General features: G+C 32.9%; 2 protein-coding genes and 1 non-coding gene across 7 annotated transcripts; 2 read left to right on the top strand and 1 right to left on the bottom strand.

The window, feature by feature from the left end:
* Positions 1–2464: 2464 nt before the first annotated feature.
* Positions 2465–7803, top strand: LOC25497291 (mediator of RNA polymerase II transcription subunit 7a). 2 transcript variants are annotated; one of them, XM_013597209.3, is made up of 6 exons: positions 2465–2794; positions 3312–3505; positions 5060–5129; positions 5760–5926; positions 6038–6111; positions 7246–7803. In XM_013597209.3, the coding sequence occupies exons 2-6, from the start codon at positions 3371–3373 to the stop codon at positions 7304–7306; spliced, it is 507 nt and encodes a 168-aa protein (XP_013452663.1). In that variant the 5' UTR covers positions 2465–2794; positions 3312–3370; the 3' UTR covers positions 7307–7803. The 2 variants fall into 2 exon arrangements, with proteins under 2 accessions (XP_013452663.1, XP_039691180.1); XM_039835246.1 differs by having other exon boundaries at positions 3304–3505.
* Positions 7804–8556: 753 nt separating this feature from the next.
* LOC25497290 (pentatricopeptide repeat-containing protein At1g63130, mitochondrial) lies at positions 8557–15089 on the bottom strand. 4 transcript variants are annotated; one of them, XM_024786123.2, is made up of 6 exons: positions 14869–15089; positions 12360–14541; positions 10493–10651; positions 9906–10173; positions 9235–9531; positions 8557–9051 (listed from the first exon to the last, which is right to left on the bottom strand). In XM_024786123.2, the coding sequence occupies exon 2, from the start codon at positions 14250–14252 to the stop codon at positions 12372–12374; it is 1881 nt and encodes a 626-aa protein (XP_024641891.1). In that variant the 5' UTR covers positions 14253–14541; positions 14869–15089; the 3' UTR covers positions 8557–9051; positions 9235–9531; positions 9906–10173; positions 10493–10651; positions 12360–12371. The 4 variants fall into 4 exon arrangements, with proteins under 4 accessions (XP_024641891.1, XP_024641892.1, XP_039691179.1 ...); XM_024786124.2 differs by having other exon boundaries at positions 9235–9384; XM_039835245.1 differs by having other exon boundaries at positions 9235–10173; positions 10493–10656.
* A 3955-nt stretch (positions 15090–19044) lies between these two features.
* Positions 19045–19198, top strand: LOC112416147 (U1 spliceosomal RNA). Its single transcript, XR_003006460.1, has one exon. It is a non-coding gene; the product is annotated as a U1 spliceosomal RNA (small nuclear RNA).
* Positions 19199–19328: the final 130 nt, after the last annotated feature.

The raw sequence follows: 19328 nt of genomic DNA, 5'->3' as shown, positions 1-19328 counted from the left end.
GAGTACTAGTTGCTCAACAGCGGTGAGGGCTTCGGTCCTGATGAATGCTTTAACCATTCAAAAGCGGTGAGGGCCTCGGTCCTGATTGGTACCACATGCATAATTGCATTTCATATAAGAAGTCTAAGATGGTGTCTTAGCAGTGGTCATGTCATTAGCATGAGTCTTGGTTGTTGATTTCAGTTATTATCTGATGGATGATGTTGGTGTTGAATATGTGTTATATATTATTCTCATTGTGGTTATGGTGTGATGTTGATGTTGTTGTTACTTGTGACTCATACATTTATATGTTACAAGATAATATGTTGTTGATTAGGGTGTTAGATTCAATTGATGATTTTAATATCTATATTTATTGTTGTGAATCTCACCCCTTCTGCTTGAAAATGTTGCCCTTCCTATGGGTAACTTGCAGGTGATCCTGAGTAGTAGGTGGTGGCTCATTGTCGTGTCTAGGGCTCTGATACGTGGGATGGGAATATTGATTATCTTCGTTGTTGTTGCTTTTCCTTTCCATGTATCAAATTTTGGAACTTGTGATGTGGAGCCTTTTTTTTATTGTCTTTGAACTATGATATGGGATTATGTTAAGGCCTTTAATGCCATAGACTTTTGTTGGATATTCATGATGAGATGGATTCTGAAAACTATTCCGCTGCTATGTTTTCAGTTATAATAAGTTGATTTGTTTTAAATAGTTTTATTTTCTATTTAAGAATTTTAAAATGATGTGTAACATGCCGTTGTGAAATTACTCTGATGTATTTATGCTATTTTATTGCATTTGGGTAACGGGGTGTTACATCGGTCACCATGTCACGAGCGGAGAAGATCGAGATGGTAGACAAGGCCAAGAGTGCCATTGTCTTGTGCCTCGGGGATAAAGTTTTGAGAGATGTAGCGAAAGAACCAAACGCGGCATCGATGTAGTTAAAGTTATAGTCTTTGTATATGACAAAGTCTTAGGCTCATCGGCAATTCCTAAAGCAACAACTCTACTCATTCAAGATGGTGGAGTCAAAGGCCATCATGGAGCAACTTACGGAGTTCAACAAAATCTTTGATGACTTGGAGAATATTGAGGTGCATCTTGAGGATGAAGATAAATTTATACTCTTGTTGTGTACCCTACCGAGACTTTTGAATCTTTCAAAGATATCATGCTTTATGGTAAAGAAGGCACTGTTACCTTGGAAGAAGTTCAAGCGACTTTGAGAACCAAGGAGTTGACCGAGTTCAAGGACTTGAGAATTGATGAAAACAGTGAAGGCCTAAGTGTTTCAAGAGGGAATGGTGAAGGTAGAGGTAATCGGGGAAAGAGTGGTAACAAAATCGAGTTATTAAATAATCACTTGTTTTACCAACTATTATGAGATCTAATTCACAATGTGTTGAATTAAATTTCTTCTGAGAATTCTTCTTAGAATCGGATTGTTAAAATAAAATAAAAAATCATCTAAGAAAAGTGTACATATTTAATATCCAATAGTAATTTGAATGTAATTTGTTGAAAAGTGTGCATAATTAACCACATTTTTCAGATATCCAAATTAGTGTTTCAAAAATAGGACCAAAGATTGAATTGATGCGACCTCTAAATTATTGTTGATTTGGATGAACCCATTTGAATCGGGCAACAAATAAAGAGAGTCTAATTTCACAAGTACTAGGTCTTGGAAGAAGCTTTAGACGCTAAGATCTAACAAGGACTCTTGTAATAGGCCAAAGGCTTAGCAGAATAACACTTGGGTGGAAAATATTGATGATCTAACTTAGCAATGTTGCATGTTAAGATTTTGTGTTTGTACTTCAACCAGTAGTCTTCACGGGCTTAACATGAAGGCAGAGTGCTATGTGAAGCTATAGCTCTTTACATATTTCCTCGGAAAGTTGTATGAAGCTATAGCTTCTATCTCATAGTTGTAAATTTCTAAATCTTGTAAATCTCTATCTTTACCAAGTTAATTCCTTAGCTACACTTTTTTCACTTGAATCTCTAATTCTTTTTTACATGCTTTATTTATTTCTGCATTTTACTACTTTAGTATCTTAGAACCTTGTCCTTAATATTTCTCTTTTTGAATTTTAAATAATTAAACTTAGTATTTGAAAGTACTTAGAACTTATCCATGTCAATCCTCGTGGGATCGATACTCCACTTACTCTTTATTACTTATTGCTTGATCAAACTTAGTATATTAACAAAAGAATTTATTTATATATTTTTTAAAGAATTTATTTTTAGGTCTCATGTAACGGCAATTATTTGCTACTTGTTTCGACTATTATTATTATTTTTTATATATTTTTTAAAGAATTTATTTATTTTTATTTTTATTATGTTACACTAATTTTGCAATAAAAAAAGTCTATACCCCTTTCTATCTCGTACAAACCTAGAGTATTTTTTTTATAATTTTCTTTTTATTTTATTTTTTGTTATTTAACTTTATTCCACACACACCATATTTATTTTAAAGTTAATTTTCTATCTCTTCACCAAAGAAATCTGGAAAACTCTCTCATTCTCAAACAAACCCTAGCCGCCTCCGCCTCCGCCTCCTCCGCCTCCGCCTCCTCCCTCCTTCAGTGTGTCTCCGGCGGTCGTTACATTGCTCCACCATCTTCATTTTTGAAAATCCATCACCATAAAAAGAGTCCCCTCCATCTTCTCTACAAAACCCATTTAAAAATATCAGGAACGGACAACCTTCGCCGGTGACCACCACGCCGGAGCTTGCAACCACCGCGCCGGAAAAGAGCTTAAACCTTGGCTGTTGTCTTCATCAAGGTCAAGTTCTTTACATATTTTGTTTCCATTACATGCAACAACAACAATACAAATATGAAATTGGATGTGATTTTGTTTTATTTCTAGAGATATAAAAAAAAAATTGTAGATGAATCTTTTTTAGTTCCGATGCTACTGATAAAAAAGTCTGTTTCTTCAATGAAGAGAGATTGAGAATGTGTTAAGAAAATCTGGTTTGAAAAGAAAACAGGTTTGAATTTGGTTTAAATGAACTGATTTAACAAATTAACTAGTCTTATTTCAAAAGTGGTTTTGAACTGAATTGGAACTGATTTAACAAATTAACCAGTTTTTGTTAAAGTGGTTTTTGAAAACTGAACTGAACCGTTAATAGAATTCAATTCAGTTTATGAACCATGGACATCCATACTAGTCATCATCAATGCAAACAATGAAATTGGATTGTATTTAAGCTCTGTTGTGCAATTTCCGTGCCTGTTATGGTTAAATCTCCATGCACTCTTCATGTCTCATTATTTTTAATTCAATGTTGCAGATCTTGAAGTTGAGATATATCTATGATCTTTGAAGGTTTTTGATTAGAAATTTTTTGTTATGGCAACGGCAACATACCCACCACCACCACCTTATTACAGGCTTTACAAAGATTATGTGCAAGACCCTGAGTCTGCTCCAGAGCCTCCACCACCAATTGAAGGAACTTATATCTGTTTCGGAGGCAGTTACACTGTGAGGTTTTTTACCCTTGCAATTTTGATATTATTATGGTTCTAATTACTATATGGTAGTTTAAATAGCTATTTATTCCAGACAATGTTGCTGAGATAAGCCCTGCTATTACTATGACACTTGAATATACATTTTGGAAGAGGAAATTGTGCAGAATGAAAAGTTAGCTTTAATTTATGTGTCATTTAATGGAAAATTAGTATCTATTTTTACCTTATTTTACCTTTGGCATGTGCGTTATTCTAAAAGCTTGGAGCTTTTTGGTATATAAAGAAACCCAAAAGTGCTTTTATTTGCTTCAAAAGTTGTTTTAATGATGACAACTTTGCTGCGTTTGGATTGACATATGAAAATCCTATTATGAGCTTATCTTTCAAAGTGTTTGGGTGGTCTTAAATAAACAACCTATGACATGTCCATCAGCTATTTTAAGATAATTTCAATAAGCTCTCCGGTATAACTTATGAAAACAGCTTATAGGAAAACAATTTGACTGTGTTTTGTTTGATCAGAGAAATAACTTATACGTAAGTGCTTATTTAATAACCCTTTACCTTAGAAACGCTTAATTACGATGCTTATCCAAACGGGACTAGTGCTAGAGAAAGCTCCCATCATGGCAGGGTTTAGGGAATGGTTAGACCCATGAGGTTGAAAGGTTTCCCTTTCAAAAGCTGTTAAAATATTGTCATCTAAACATGGGTTCTATTTACTATCTAGTTGTTTGGTATGTCATTTTTTTGTTGTTGTGATCGGATGCCATCCATGAAGCCCAAAGACTTCAAAATGGGAAAAGTACTTGGTCCAACATGTATCTGATACCAATACACATTTGATACTACCGGATAGGTACCCGAAGTCCCAAAAGTATCTCATAGCATTATTTTTTTCCTTTGAAACTTCTCAAATACATCTTCGATAGTTTTGATGGAGACAAGGATTGGTCATTAATTGTGAAGAGAGAGAAATTAAAGTTTTAAAAGCAAATTACAATAATACCACATTTAAGTAGTTTATAAAAAGCAGTGGGAGTACATCAACAAGACCCTACACACACACACACACACTCCGGTCTCGAATACAGGACTACCTCACCCTTTAAGAAAATGAGTTAGTATCATTTAGTTTTCTTGATTTAATCAAAAAGATTAACACATTCTCCAAACCACCCTTTATTGAAATCTGTTTCATGAGAATCAAAGGTTATTGGAATATTAAACTCTAAATTGATAAAAGGACATTTTAGGAATGATATCATTAATTTGGGTAATGTAGTTAAGATTTGCGTATATTTTGGACCACCAAACCTGGATTTTTTTGCTGTTTATATCCGTGATCAGGTTGAGTTCAGTCTAGGGTTTTATTAATCATGTGCCTCATCCAACCACAAACCTTGAGATAGGTTGAGTTCAGTCTTGCAAAACAGGGTTTCCTATTAGTTTGTGATGTAATTATCCAAAAATATCTGTTTATGTGTTTGAGATTTTATGCAGAAGCCTATTTGGTGTGATCATGTCGTGTTAATATTTTGTTTCTTTATTTATTTTTACACAGACTAGTGATGTTCTACCAAGCTTGGAAGAACAAGGGGTACGCCAACTCTATTCTAAAGGACCTAATATTGGTAGGCTATCTTATGCTTTTTTGTTTGTTTTTTATGCTCAGTTAAATTTGAAAATGTTGTGAAGTGACCGTATGAGTTGTTACAGATAGTGTGGGTTTTAATTATATTATGTATTTCAGTATTATCCTTTGTAGTGTTGTCAAACACCGGTTCTATAGCATTGCGGAATTTGAACAAATCACTATTGTTCAATGATAAGCAAAGTGCTGTCAAATAGCTGCTATAGCGGCACTTCACTGTTGTTGCATAGTGAAATTTGGACAAACCGCTATTTTGGGATGTTCTGGATCACTATCTTTTCACTTTTTTGTCTATATAATAAGTGTTTCTTTTGATTAACCAACCTCTTTTGGTTTTTGTTTCGCATTTTTCATTTAGGTCCTTCTCTTTTTGTAATCTTTATACATGGGTTGGAGCACCTTTAGCTCCAGCCTTTTTGTCTAAAGAAAAAAACATTGCAACCTAATATGTGACGGTGTATAGTCTAGACTTGTGTGCCTGATATTTTAGGCATTATTAACTTCATAGTTCTTTACGTGAGGAAATGCTGAATTGGTCACAGAAGCCAATGCATAGTGTCTCTACTAGATAACTTCTTACTCCTTATAGCTAACATCTTACCTTCTATAGATTTCAAGAAAGAGCTGAGGTCACTTAATGGAGAATTGCAACTACACATTTTGGAGCTTGCTGATATTCTTATTGAGAGACCATCACAATATGCAAGGAGAGTCGAAGAAATTTCAACTGTGTTCAAAAATTTGCATCACCTTTTGAATTCACTGCGTCCTCATCAGGTAAACAATATTCTAGACAGCTATAAGTATATAAACTTGCCTTTGATTTGGATGCTTCTGGTCTTTTTCCCGTTTCTGAAATTTTCGTTATATCATGTATTTACTTTATAGGCAAGAGCAACTTTGATTCACATTTTGGAACTTCAGATAGAGCGTCGTAAACAAGCCGTGGAGGACATAAATAGGTCTGCAATACTTTTCCTGATTTCGTTTTTTAATTTCATTGGCTATGGTTTCAGAACCTTTTGCAAATTTGTTGGTATGCTTGTAAGTTGTAACCTTCATGGGTTACTAAATCCACAAGTTAGTTCATTCTTTTGAAAATGGTGAAAGGTAACACAAGACTCTAACTTCTTCACACTGGGTAAACCAGTAAACAAACTTAACTTATTCAGGGAAGTCATATTTATTGATCTCCCTAAATAGAAATACAAGAGAAGATAAAATAACTAACACTAACAACAACCTTAACTGACTCACCAGATACAACAACTAACTAGCACAAGCCTATCCTAATTCGTATTTCTACATGTCTTCCTACTGTTGCAACATTTTCATGAGGACTAGTTACATCCTGCCTAATAGCTAGAACATAAGTTACTGATATAGAATACAGTTCATTATAAAGTCAAAGTTTGTTATTCATATTTTAATTATGGAAGGCTTCCTTTATATAGATTGTACTTTTTTGATAACATATGCAAAACCTGACGAATTTAAGGCTTGGTCCTCCTTCATAGGTTCATACACCCATGGCTGCTTACTAGTTTTTTTCTTTTTCTTTTTTTATTTTTATTGAAAGAGTTGATTTCTTGAATCTAGAGTTATATGTTGAAATAAAATTTTATTTGCTACAGTCACTTTTCCATTTTAAACTGTGGATGAAAGATTATAAACTGCAATTTTTAATAATGTTGTTAAAATTGATAATGGAAACATCATCTGCCATACCTGTTACCAAACTTTTTCTAATGAAATACAGTCATTTTACTTTGACAACCAGAAATCATAGCATCTCACATTGGCCTTTCCCATAACTTGAAAGACGGTTCCTGGTGTATTGTTTGCTGTATACAAATAAAATGACTGTAATACTAATAGTGCTTTGGAAACTTGATTGGTCTAATTTATGAGATTGTATAGTTAGTTCACCAAAATTGATAGGAGCAACCATTTCTCCCTTCTTTGCCCAGTTTTGCCATGGCCAAAGACAATGCTTCTCTTTTATATTATAATAATAATTGTTTTATGATATGTATGGTATTTATTAAGCTCTTGAGATTAGTCTTTTTTAACCTACCTTCTCTTTACTTTTTTAGGAGGAGAGAAGAAGCTCGAAGAATCCTTAACGAGTCATTGGCAACACTTGATGGCCATTAAAGCATAGTTAGTTATGGTCAATAAACAAAGACAATCATGGCAACCTTAAGGGAAAATTGCACTAACCTCGTTTAAGGTTTCAGTAAATAACAAAGACACCCCCTCTAATTTTAAATTAAGCACCTTATGGTTAGTTGTTAATAAACAAACACAAACGATGTTTTTATATTTTGGGTTTCGAATGATCGATGTTCCACGCAACAATATGAAAGGGTTCACACACAGTCGACATGCAATCTACATATTACCATACGCTTGAAAAGTTTCTAAACGTCAATCAAAATCAATGTCAATGCACACTTTGAGGTCTTAAAGGGTTATAACGGGGCTTAGGTGAAGGTGGGATAATATTTGGATAAGTAGGCTACATAAAATTTTGAGTTAGGCACTCCTACGGAAGTTAAAGCACAAATTTAATCCATCATTCACCTTTGGAACAACAATTCTTGTAAGGGTACTAGAGATTATTTATAACAATTGGGACAATTGAGTTTAAAGTTACTCATATTTTCAATGTTTTGTCCCGTTTTCATTCTATTCTCTTTTTTTTTTAATACACATTTTATCATATTGTTCATGATAATGTTCTTTCTTTGTTCTCTAGTACCACCACCCCAAACTTGGTAAGTTGTAAATTCCAATAGCAACCCCCCAAACTTATTATTTAGCAACATTCTTCAATGCCTAAATCAGAACTACAATTTGGGATAAATCCTAAAAATTTCTAAGCTTGTAATATAATTTGTCACCGAACAAAAAGATCTAAACCTACCGGCTCAATTTGGCTAAAAAGAGGATAACATTTCAAATATAATCATGGTAGGCTTCAAAAAGGCTCACATGACCAAGCACTTTTGTCTCAGTGTGCTAATGACAAAGATCAATCGACGAACACTCTATATAAGTAAATTGAAAAATTAAATTTGGCCATGAACCTTGCAGTGTTACATTTCTGGGAGTTCTGTAAATGTATAGATACCTTGGTTACGGTCTACGAGCTTAACATTGTTGGAGTATCCTTTATTAGGACTTGGTAACCAAAAAGAAAAGGTTGATGGAAGAACACAAATGGATTTGTTGAAACCACCACAACCCCTTATGTTGATAGCTTGCATTCTCATGTTACTAGGCCTCAGTTCCCCGAGTGAAACAGTGGATGATTTCAATCAAACATATAAATTTTAATCTTATGGTCTTCTTTTTAATGTGATTGTCATGTTCTATATGCTAATAAATAAGAACTCAAGGAATGTGTTAAGCTGCATACCTCAAATAAGAATGCAAATGGATTTGTTGTGTTCATGGCATTACAAGTGAATATAGTGTTCTATTTCTTTATATCAAATTGGTACAATTTTGACTTTCTATCCTTAACATTTCTTATGCTATGGTCAGATGTTAAATACTATATCTATTTTGCTAGAATATCATGCCCAAGAATTTCCCTCATGAAGAGTCTGATGGAGAGAAAAATTTCAATCTTTCTTCATGTAAGCTCTGATAATCTCCAACATATTTGGCATAATGGTGAAAGAGATGAATGCCCATTGATACTAACTGAACCACGTCAAGAAAATCAGAATAGCATATAACCTTCTGAAAAGCCAGCTTGCCAGCACAACTTGAGACCAACAAGGAAAGCATGAATCTCTGTATGAAAATATTTTACCATCCTATACTCCCATAAAATCCAAATTGAAATGCTCCGTCATAATTCCGTTCAAGTCCTCCAAATCTTGCAGTCCCTGGATTAGTTAGAAAAGACCAAATCAGTCTTGTAAATGCCACGCTAGAAGTAATAACGACACTGCAGTATCATCCTCTTTAAACAAGCATCTATTATACCATCGTATGTAGCAAAGACCGGCCATAGAGATTTAGATAAAGAACCAAAAAAAACAAAGAAAAAAAAAGTCCATAACCCTGACCTACACAACAAGCCACCATCTTTGTAGAGCTTTGAAATCCTTGTGAATACCTGCCATCTTTGTACAGTTCAAGACCAGAAGACTTGATGGCAAATTCCTATCACAGCCTCCATAACAGCAACCATAACGGCCCCTAGGACTTCACCTTGGCTTTATAGTGATAGCAGGAAAATGGCAACAGTACAGAGGCATCAACTTTTGCATTTTCACCAAATCATGCATTCATCAACAAATACAACTTCTTTTCCAACAGCAACATAAGTTCCATGTAAAATATGATCCAAACAATGCAGTTCACTTGCAAACAGAATTAGGTTGATCATAAAATTTTTAGATTCATTTGTTTCTTATCCACTAAAATTTAGCAGTGATTGAAAAAAATTGAAGCACGTAAAGTAGTTCATTTGGAAATGGGAAGAAAAATAATTTCATGTCAGAACTTGAAAAACTAACAAGTAAACAACATATGACTTCAACCAAAAACTACAGTGATAGTGACCCCACTGCATAGTCTGTCTTCTTTTATAATGTGTAAATATAGTACGATAGGAAAGACTAAAAAGTTGTCATTTAAAATAATATTCAATCATATATTTACTTATATCTTTATGCAATTGAATTTTGATGAATGCACGTGGCAAACCCGTTTAACTGAAATTAAATTTTATTACCTGAGTTGCTCGCGAGCGAATGCTTCAACACACGTTTCCATGAATGTGTGTAACTATTAACTAATCACCAGTTAAGGCCCTTGGTCTATGTTCAATAGAAGAGAGGGACATCCCCATCTGTGAAACTGCTCCGACCAATGCCATATTTTGCGTCGAAGTTGGGGCATGTCAATGGTCACCAGTTCCAAAGGCAATCTTGTTATTTTAATGCCAGGTTCCTAGTTGCTGGGAGGTCTGTCATACGTTCTGAAGGATTATCAGGAACAACCTAGTGGTCATCATCAAACTTGTCAGTGCCAAATATTGTGTACATTTTTTAAGCATTGGCAACATTGGAAGAAAATTACATCAATGTAGAAACTTAATGTCAAGTGCGAACACACATGATTAGGTTAAGAAAATCAATAAAGGCTACTGTACGATACAAAAAGCAAAACATCTGCTTATTGCAATTGTAATTATCAATAAATGTCCTACAATATGATGTCAATCACGAATCACAGAAAATAGCACTTTGTTCAAATTTCACTAGTTACAGTGCTATAACACTGCTATATTTTACATACTGAACAGCTCATCATACTCACCTGCGACAATTTATCAACTTGTCAGCTCCAAGTTTCTCATTGGGCCCTCCACGCATCAGTACCAGCTTACATTCTGAAAGAACACCCTCACTAATTATGCCATTCTTCCCATATAGGACTCTACCAAATTCCAGATGGATTGGATATTGAAGTTCAGGTCTGATCTAGCAAAAAAATTGAGGAAAGCTTTTGTCAATTCATTTGACTCAGATAAAAACCAGAATAGATTATAAAAACTACACATACAATGCAAATATTGAATTTTCATAGTTAACTAAAACACCACATAACTTTAGGTTATTAAAGTTAATTCATAAGAAGGACAAAAATATATAAAAGTTCAAAAAACACAAAGCAGGTGGCAAGAATAAAAACGATAACTCACTTAGGCAGTTACAAAGCTAAAGCTTCCCTTAAATTGCTATCTCCACTCACTTTCGAGAATCGCCAAAAATTTCTCCGTTACACCATTACTAATTACTGATACAAAGGCTATCAAAGTTGTTGTATCAAAATTTACCAGATCACTCCCACCAAAAAGATTGCTAATTACTGATACAAAGACTATGAAGTTTGTATTTGTAAAGTTCTATATACAATTTAAACCAAAATTCAAGACACATCTAAAACAACAAAATCAGCAATTGTGCAGCAAATAAAATCATGCCTCTTACAAGTATTCAAGATCTAAAATCTAAGTTGTGTTCCTCGTAACAACTTCATGACCTGCTTATTTACTCGTTACACAGAAATATAAGTGACATGCTTGTGCTTGTTGTGTGTACAACTCAGATCTAAAACAGTTAAGCTTAGTAAAATTAGAATCATTATGCAGCAGCACGAGTATTCTAAGGAAAATTCTAAGTCAGTTATTTATGTGACAATTAATCACTTTATTACAGAACCACTTTAAGCTATTTGCAACAAATCAGCAAGTGGATATGTTGGTGATTATTTTGCATTAAAAAAAAGAATGCAAGTTTACTCAGGACATACATCATATGTGGATATTGAAAAATTTCATCACATAAAATGAGAGTTCAGGGTGATGGAAGGATATAGAGATGTGAGTTCTATTCTGTATAGCGCAGATGGTCCTGGCTTATATTTTAGATCTGTTGAAATTGAAACTACTAATGGTTCCGAGTCAATAACAGAAATCACTTTTTTCCTTGACTCCTCTCTCTGCTAGTCAAGCCACACTGCACTCTGCAGTGTTAGCCATAGTTTACTGTTACTGCGCTCTGCTAGTGATAGCTTCAACTACCATCTATAAAATATGATTGGTGCACAATTTATCAGATTGAAAATAACACAATTCAAATTCTTTAATTTTCTCCTTTTCTCTCAAATTCTCTCTACTCTGAAACTTACTTTTATACATGTCTCATGCATACAGAACTAATAGATGTATATGAAAAGTGAAGAACTTATAGATTCTTAATGTGGTAGGCTAAATAATTATTATTCAGCGTCTGCCTATCAATTTGGGATATCTCTATCAGATTTCAGTCTCTTCACCAGTGGTCGATCCATTATCCCATCAGATTCCACGCATATTCTCCTTTTCTATTGAAGTGGTTTTTCTATAATCTAGAGTAGCAAGATATTAACTATTGAGAATAAGAAATTGGCTAAATCAAGAGTAGCACAGTTTGTAAAATCCCAGGACAACGATAAAAATTATATTCTATCACCTCCCCTCAAGCTAAAACTTCTCAGTTTCTTAAGTATAAGCACACTACACAGAAACAACAATAACAAAATTCTGTATCTCATTACGTGAGGCAAAAACAAAATCAAAATAATGTCATAAAGTTGAAATGTAAATTCAAAATAACAATTTGTAACAAGAGAACCATCTTACCTAATTACACTCTTATAGTACACCGCTCGCAATCAATTCACAAAGTTTCCTTGCCTTATCCTTTTCACCTTTATCAAGAAGAGAACTGATAATTGTTTTATAAGTTACGGTGTCTGGAATGCAACTGTTGTCTTTCATATTTGACAGCAATGTCAAAGCTTCATCAAACAAGCCCTTTCTACAAAATCCATGGATCATAACGGTCCAAGTATATTTGTTACGATTATGATTGTAGCTATTGACCAAAAGATCTTCAAAAACTTCCCATGCATCCTCTAGTCTTCCATTTTTACACAATCCGTCAATAAAAATAGTGTATGTGTACACATTTGGTTGAATACCCTTGTCTTTAAATTCTTTAAATAATTCAATTGCTTCTTCAACCTGATGTTTTTTCAATAAAGCATCCAATATAGAACTGTAAGTAAATATATTTGGTGGTTGACCTCTATCATGCATCTCATCGACAAGCTTCAAAGCATTAGGAATTCTCTCCGATTTGCACAAACCATCAACAAGGGAACTGTAAGTTACCACATCAGGAAATATTTGTTTGGACTGCATTTCTTCAAAAAGTTTCCTGGCTTCATCCACCATTTTAATCTTACAAAATTTACTAATCATGATAGTGTAGCTAAGAACGTCAAAAGTCACTCCCCTTTGAGTCATACTTTTGAATATTCTCTTGGCCTCGTTCACTTCATTAACTAGACAATATCCATACAATAAACAGCTATAAGTGATAACATTAGGTGTCACGTCTTTTTCCATCATCACATTGAGCACATAGTTAGCTTTGTCAATCTTCTCTTCCTTACAAAAAGCATCAACCAATATAGTAAAAGTATACACATTCGGGTTAACCTTTCCCAATATCATTTTATTAAACAAATCAACTGCTTCTTTCAATTTACCAACAATGCAAAAGCCACGAATTAAAGTACTATAAGTGACAGCGTTAAGTTTAACTCCTGCTTTCATCATCACGGCTAACACTACTTTAGCATCTTTCACCTTTCCTTCCTTACAAAATCCATCAACCAATATATTGAAGGTATACACAGTTGGGTTGATGTTTTCCGATACCATTATCTTAAACAAACTAATTGCATCTTTCAATTGTCCAACGATGCAAAGGCCATGAAGTAGAGTATTGTAAGTGATAACATTAGGAGAAATCCTCTTAGCAAGCATTTCATAATATAAATCAAAAGCAACGTTAACAAGTTTATCTTTACACATTCTATCAATAAGCACGTTGTACATTACTACATGAGGCTGAACCAATTTACCATCAACCTGTCTCAACAGCTGTAGGGCTTCTCTTGTCTCTCCACCTTTACATAATTTGTTAATCAATGTACCATAACTAATTTGGTTCAACTGAAATCCCAAACCTACCACCTTATCATAAAAGCGCAATAGCTCATCATTCTCACCTTTAAGACAATATCCATTTATAAGTGTATTGAAGGTAACAACATCTGGATGATAACCAATCTTGATAATCTTCGCCAATACTGAAAAAGCAAAACTCATTTGACCTAAGTGGCTGTAACAATTCAACAAGATGTTGAAAGTGACTAAGTTAGGTTTAACTCCGTCGTTTAATTCCATTTTTCGACAAAGCAAAACAACGGTGGGGTAATGGTTGGATTTGACAAGGGAAGCTAAAATTTTGTTAAACTGAGAGATGGGTGGGGCGGGATGCATATGGAGCATACGGTTGAATAAGGAAGAAGCGTTTTCGCGATCGATATTATCGATTTGAGGGAATAGGGTTGAAGTTGAGTAGAAGGAGCAGCAAAAACAAGGAAGGAGGTTTTTGTGAAAGAAAATAGGAACAACATACCTCATGAAGCTTGTAGAAGAAGAAAAGATTATTGTGATCATTGTGTGCAGTGACTGAAACCCTTGAGATTGGAAACAAACATAGAATCGCTCCAAAACAAATTGGAAAGCACAAAGATGAATGAATCCTTGGAATCCATAGAGAATGGAAATAGGCAGGCAGCACTAAGATGTGCTACGACCATGGATATGGCAAGGCCGTCTCTATGAAATTGGAAGCCCGGCTCTCATAGTAAATGCGGACCCTCAGGAGGCATAAAGGAAGATTGAAAAAATGTAGAACCTGAAATTTCTGACTGTTCTTGAACAATTCCACAGCTTTGAAGTTGAACTACATAGATATACAATGTTGAGGTTAAACAGGTAAATAAAATTACTAGATAATTAGTAATTAGCAAATAAAATAAATGTATACACTATTCTAGGCATTGAGGGAAATATCAAAATTTCAAACTAACAGTGAAATTAAACACAACATATGATATACTAATTTTATTTTATTTTTTTCAATAAAATTAGCAACAAGATTATACTCACACAATGAAATTTTAGAATTTGCAAATACAGTGAAATAAGCAGAATAACAGTGAAATTAGCAAAGAATAATAAGTGATTAGCAATTAGATAAGAAGAAAGGAGGAGCAATTTTCAAACTAACCTTCAATTCTGATTTTCGTTTTTACCCTTCTGTTGGATTGGTGGTGACAAGTGAGGCGGCACGCGGCAGTGGCGGTGGTGGTGGGAGGTGAAGCGGCGGAAAGTGTGGCGGGAGAAGAAAGAATAACACGTTTCTGAACTCTGAAGTGAGGGTATTCGTATTTGCTTTTACCTAAACTTTCCACCCGTGCGGCACCAAATATATGTAGATGTTGGAATTCGAAACTCAGACACCACGCTTATTCACCAAAAATATATTAATTTTTATCAATCGTGTGTTACTTCATTTTTTTGTTAAAATTATATGTCAATATTATATTATTGGTATGTTACTTCATATTTTTCTTTTTTTTTTTGAAAAAATGTTACTTTATTCTTTTGTAAAAATTATATGTTAATGTTATATTATGTACCTAAAAATAGTTCATTCTTAACCTCAACATGTAAAATGTTTAATTTAAATAATTTTCCTTTTATCGAATATTTGGCATTTACCGTAAATGATACCCTTTAACTATTTGTTGAAATGTTTCTTCCACCTGTTTATATAGATTGCAAAATTCAGGTGCATTTTGTGTTAAATATTTAACAAAGAGAGTTCAGTTCTAATTTGGATGAAAAGTGTAATATTAACAAAAAAAAAATGTTGCTATAATCTTTCAAAACCTTTTTATTCCAATAGGGCGATTTGTTTTGTTGAAGAAATCGGGCGATTTGTTTTGAAGAAATAGGGGAAATAAAGCGATGCCGATTTACTTTGTCCATGAAAATAGGAGATTAGGTTGAGCATTAGCGTTGTTCATGAAAATAGAAGATTAGGTGTGAGCATTAGGGTTAAAACGGTAAAATTATGCAACAGGGTTTAGGTTAAAATTAGGGCTCATGAAAATATGAGATTAGGTGTGAGCATTAGGGTTGTTCATGAAAATATAAGATTAGGTGTGAGCATTAGGGTTAAAACGGTAAAATTATGCAACAGAGTTTAGGTTAAAATTAGGGCTCATGAAAATATGAGATTAGCTGTGAGCATTAGGGTTGTTCATGAAAATATAAGATTAGGTGTGAGCATTAGGGTTAAAACGGTAAAATTATGCAATAGGATTTAGGTTAAAATTAGGGCTTACGGGTTACCTTTAATATATAAGAAGATTAGGTGAGAGCAATAGGATTGTTCATGAAAATAGGAGATTAGGTGTGAACATTAGGGTTAAAACAGTAAAATTATGCAATAGGGTTTAGGTTAAAATTAGGGCTTACTTGTTAACTTTAATATATAAGAAGATTAGGAGAGAGCATTAGGATTGTTCATGAAAATAGGAGATTAGGTGTGAACATTAGGGTTAAAACAGTAAAATTATGCAATAGGGTTTAGGTTAAAATTAGGGTTTACATGTTAACTTTAATATATAAGAAGATTGTTCATGAAAATAGGAGATTAGGTGTGAACATTAGGGTTAAAACAGTAAAATTATGCAATAGGATTTAGGTTAAAATTAGGGCTTACTTGTTAACTTTAATATATAAGAGGTTAGGAGAGAGCATTAGGATTGTTCATGAAAATAGGAGATTAGGTGTGAACATTAGGGTTAAAACAGTAAAATTATGCAATAGGGTTTAGGTTAAAATTAGGGCTTACTTGTTAACTTTAATATATAAGAAGATTAGGAGAGAGCATTAGGATTGTTCATGAAAATAGGAGATTAGGTGTGAACATTAGGGTTAAAACAGTAAAATTAAGCAATAGGGTTTAGGTTTAAATTAGGGCTTACATGTTAACTTTAATATATAAGAATATTGTTCATGAAAATAGTAGATTAGGTGTGAACATTAGGGTTAAAACAGTAAAATTATGCAATAAGGTTTAAGTTAAAATTAGGGCTTACTTGTTAACTTTAATATATAAGAAGATTAGGAGAGAGCATTAGGATTGTTCATGAAAATAGGAGATTAGGTGTGAACATTAGGGTTAAAACAGTAAAATTATGCAATAGGGTTTATGTTAAAATTAGGGCTTACTTGTTAACTTTAATATATAAGAAGATTAGGAGAGAGCTAGGATTGTTCATGAAAATAGGAGATTAGGTGTGAACATTAGGGTTAAAACAGTAAAATTATGCAATAGGGTTTAAGTTAAAATTAGGGCTTACGGGTTACCTTTAATATATAAGAAGATTAGGTGAGAGCAATAGGATTGTTCATGAAAATAGGAGATTAGGTGTGAACATTAGGGTTAAAACAATAAAATTATGCAATAGGGTTTAGGTTAAAATTAGGGCTTACTTGTTAACTTTAATATATAAGAAGATTAGGAGAGAGCAATAGGATTGTTCATGAAAATAGGAGATTAGGTGTGAACATTAGGATTAAAACAGTAAAATTATGCAATAGGGTTTAGGTTAAAATTAGGGCTTACATGTTAACTTTAATATATAAGAAGATTGTTCATGAAAATAGAAGATTAGGTGTGAACATTAGGGTTAAAACAGTAAAATTATGCAATAGGATTTAGGTTAAAATTAGGGCTTACTTGTTAACTTTAATATATAAGAGGTTAGGAGAGAGCATTAGGATCGTTCATGAAAATAGGAGATTAGGTGTGAACATTAGGGTTAAAACAGTAAAATTATGCAATAGGGTTTAAGTTAAAATTAGGGCTTACTTGTTAACTTTAATATATAAGAAGATTAGGAGAGAGCATTAGGATTGTTCATGAAAATAGGAGATTAGGTGTGAACATTAGGGTTAAAACAGTAAAATTAAACAATAGGGTTTAGGTTTAAATTAGGGCTTACATGTTAACTTTAATATATAAGAATATTGTTCATGAAAATAGTAGATTAGGTGTGAACATTAGGGTTAAAACAGTAAAATTATGCAATAAGGTTTAAGTTAAAATTAGGGCTTACTTGTTAACTTTAATATATAAGAATATTGTTCATGAAAATAGTAGATTAGGTGTGAACATTAGGGTTAAAACAGTAAAATTATGCAATAAGGTTTAAGTTAAAATTAGGGCTTACTTGTTAACTTTAATATATAAGAAGATTAGGAGAGAGCATTAGGATTGTTCATGAAAATAGGAGATTAGGTGTGAACATTAGGGTTCAAACAGTAAAATTATGCAATAAGGTTTAAGTTAAAATTAGGGCTTACTTGTTAACTTTAATATATAAGAATATTGTTCATGAAAATAGTAGATTAGGTGTGAACATTAGGGTTAAAACAGTAAAATTATGCAATAAGGTTTAAGTTAAAATTAGGGCTTACTTGTTAACTTTAATATATAAGAAGATTAGGAGAGAGCATTAGGATTGTTCATGAAAATAGGAGATTAGGTGTGAACATTAGGGTTCAAACAGTAAAATTATGCAATAGGGTTTAGGTTAAAATTAGGGCTTACTTGTTAACTTTAATATATAAGAAGATTGTTCATGAAAATAGGAGATTAGGTGTAAACATTAGGGTTAAAACAGTAAAATTATGCAATAGGATTTAGGTTAAAATTAGGGCTTACTTGTTAACTTTAATATATAAGAAGATTGCATTCTTTGAAATTTTGAATTTTTTTTACGTTAGAATTATTTTTTCTTTTTTAGGAATTATAGAATATTTTTTTTTTTTTTAGGGGAATAGAATATTTTATCTTTCAAAAATGTTTAGAATACTATAAAATGTAAAAGTTTAACTTTTGTAAAAAGATGAATTAAATGTGAATTTTAAGCATTTATCACTTAAAAATTTATTTTAAATTCATATTTTGTTAAAAAGAAAAAAAAATTATGAGAGATATTGTTATAATATTTTATATAGGGTTAAATATGTTTTTTGTCCCTATAAATATGTCACTTTTTTATTTTAGTTTTTCTAAAAAAATCTTCAATTTTTAGTCCCCAAAAGTTTTTCATCTTCACTTTAGGTCCCTATTTTAAGGTAAAGTCACTTATCAATTACATTAACCCAGTTTAGATAAAAGAATATGTAAATTTTTGCGCTGCATGGCTTTAAATACACTTGAAAACTTATTTTATTTTAAGGGTATATTGATCTTATCGAGGTGTAATCAGTATTTTTTTTATGTGACTAGAAATTGTCTTATTCAAATTGTCTTGAAATTTGTTGCCCTCTTTTTTTAAGTTATAATTAATTTCATCGGTTACAACTTCACATGTTACACATTATACTTACCTCGATGGGGTCAATGGATGATCATAAAGCCTCATAACCTGAGAAAATGACCTCGGATGGATTTTTGGAAGGGGTGTTATCCTAAAATCAACTCAAATAATGAAATCTACATCATGTTTTCTTGCAGTTGTCATGCGAACGACGATCCCACGACCCCTCTTGAAAAAAGAGTTACCACATTTGATATGAATTAACTGACATCTTTATACTTTTGTTATCATGTTACTGATACAAAATCTGATTTAATAGTGACTAATCTTTATCAGGTAACATGTA

Source organism: Medicago truncatula, chromosome 6 (assembly GCF_003473485.1).
Source record: "Medicago truncatula cultivar Jemalong A17 chromosome 6, MtrunA17r5.0-ANR, whole genome shotgun sequence".
Classification (NCBI taxonomy): Eukaryota; Viridiplantae; Streptophyta; class Magnoliopsida; order Fabales; family Fabaceae; genus Medicago; species Medicago truncatula.
Note: the sequence above shows the minus strand (reverse complement) of the source record. Positions and strands in the feature narration are given on the sequence as shown.

Bases quoted from the DNA above. Each gene is read 5' to 3' on its own strand.
- LOC25497291 (XM_013597209.3), top strand. From the start codon at position 3,371: ATGGCAACGGCAACATACCCACCACCACCACCTTATTACAGGCTTTAC. The intron at 5,130-5,759 runs GTAGGCTATCTT...TACCTTCTATAG, and splicing joins TTCTAAAGGACCTAATATTG to ATTTCAAGAAAGAGCTGAGG. The intron at 5,927-6,037 runs GTAAACAATATT...TTTACTTTATAG, and splicing joins ATTCACTGCGTCCTCATCAG to GCAAGAGCAACTTTGATTCA.
- LOC25497290 (XM_039835245.1), bottom strand. From the start codon at position 14,252: ATGATCACAATAATCTTTTCTTCTTCTACAAGCTTCATGAGGTATGTT.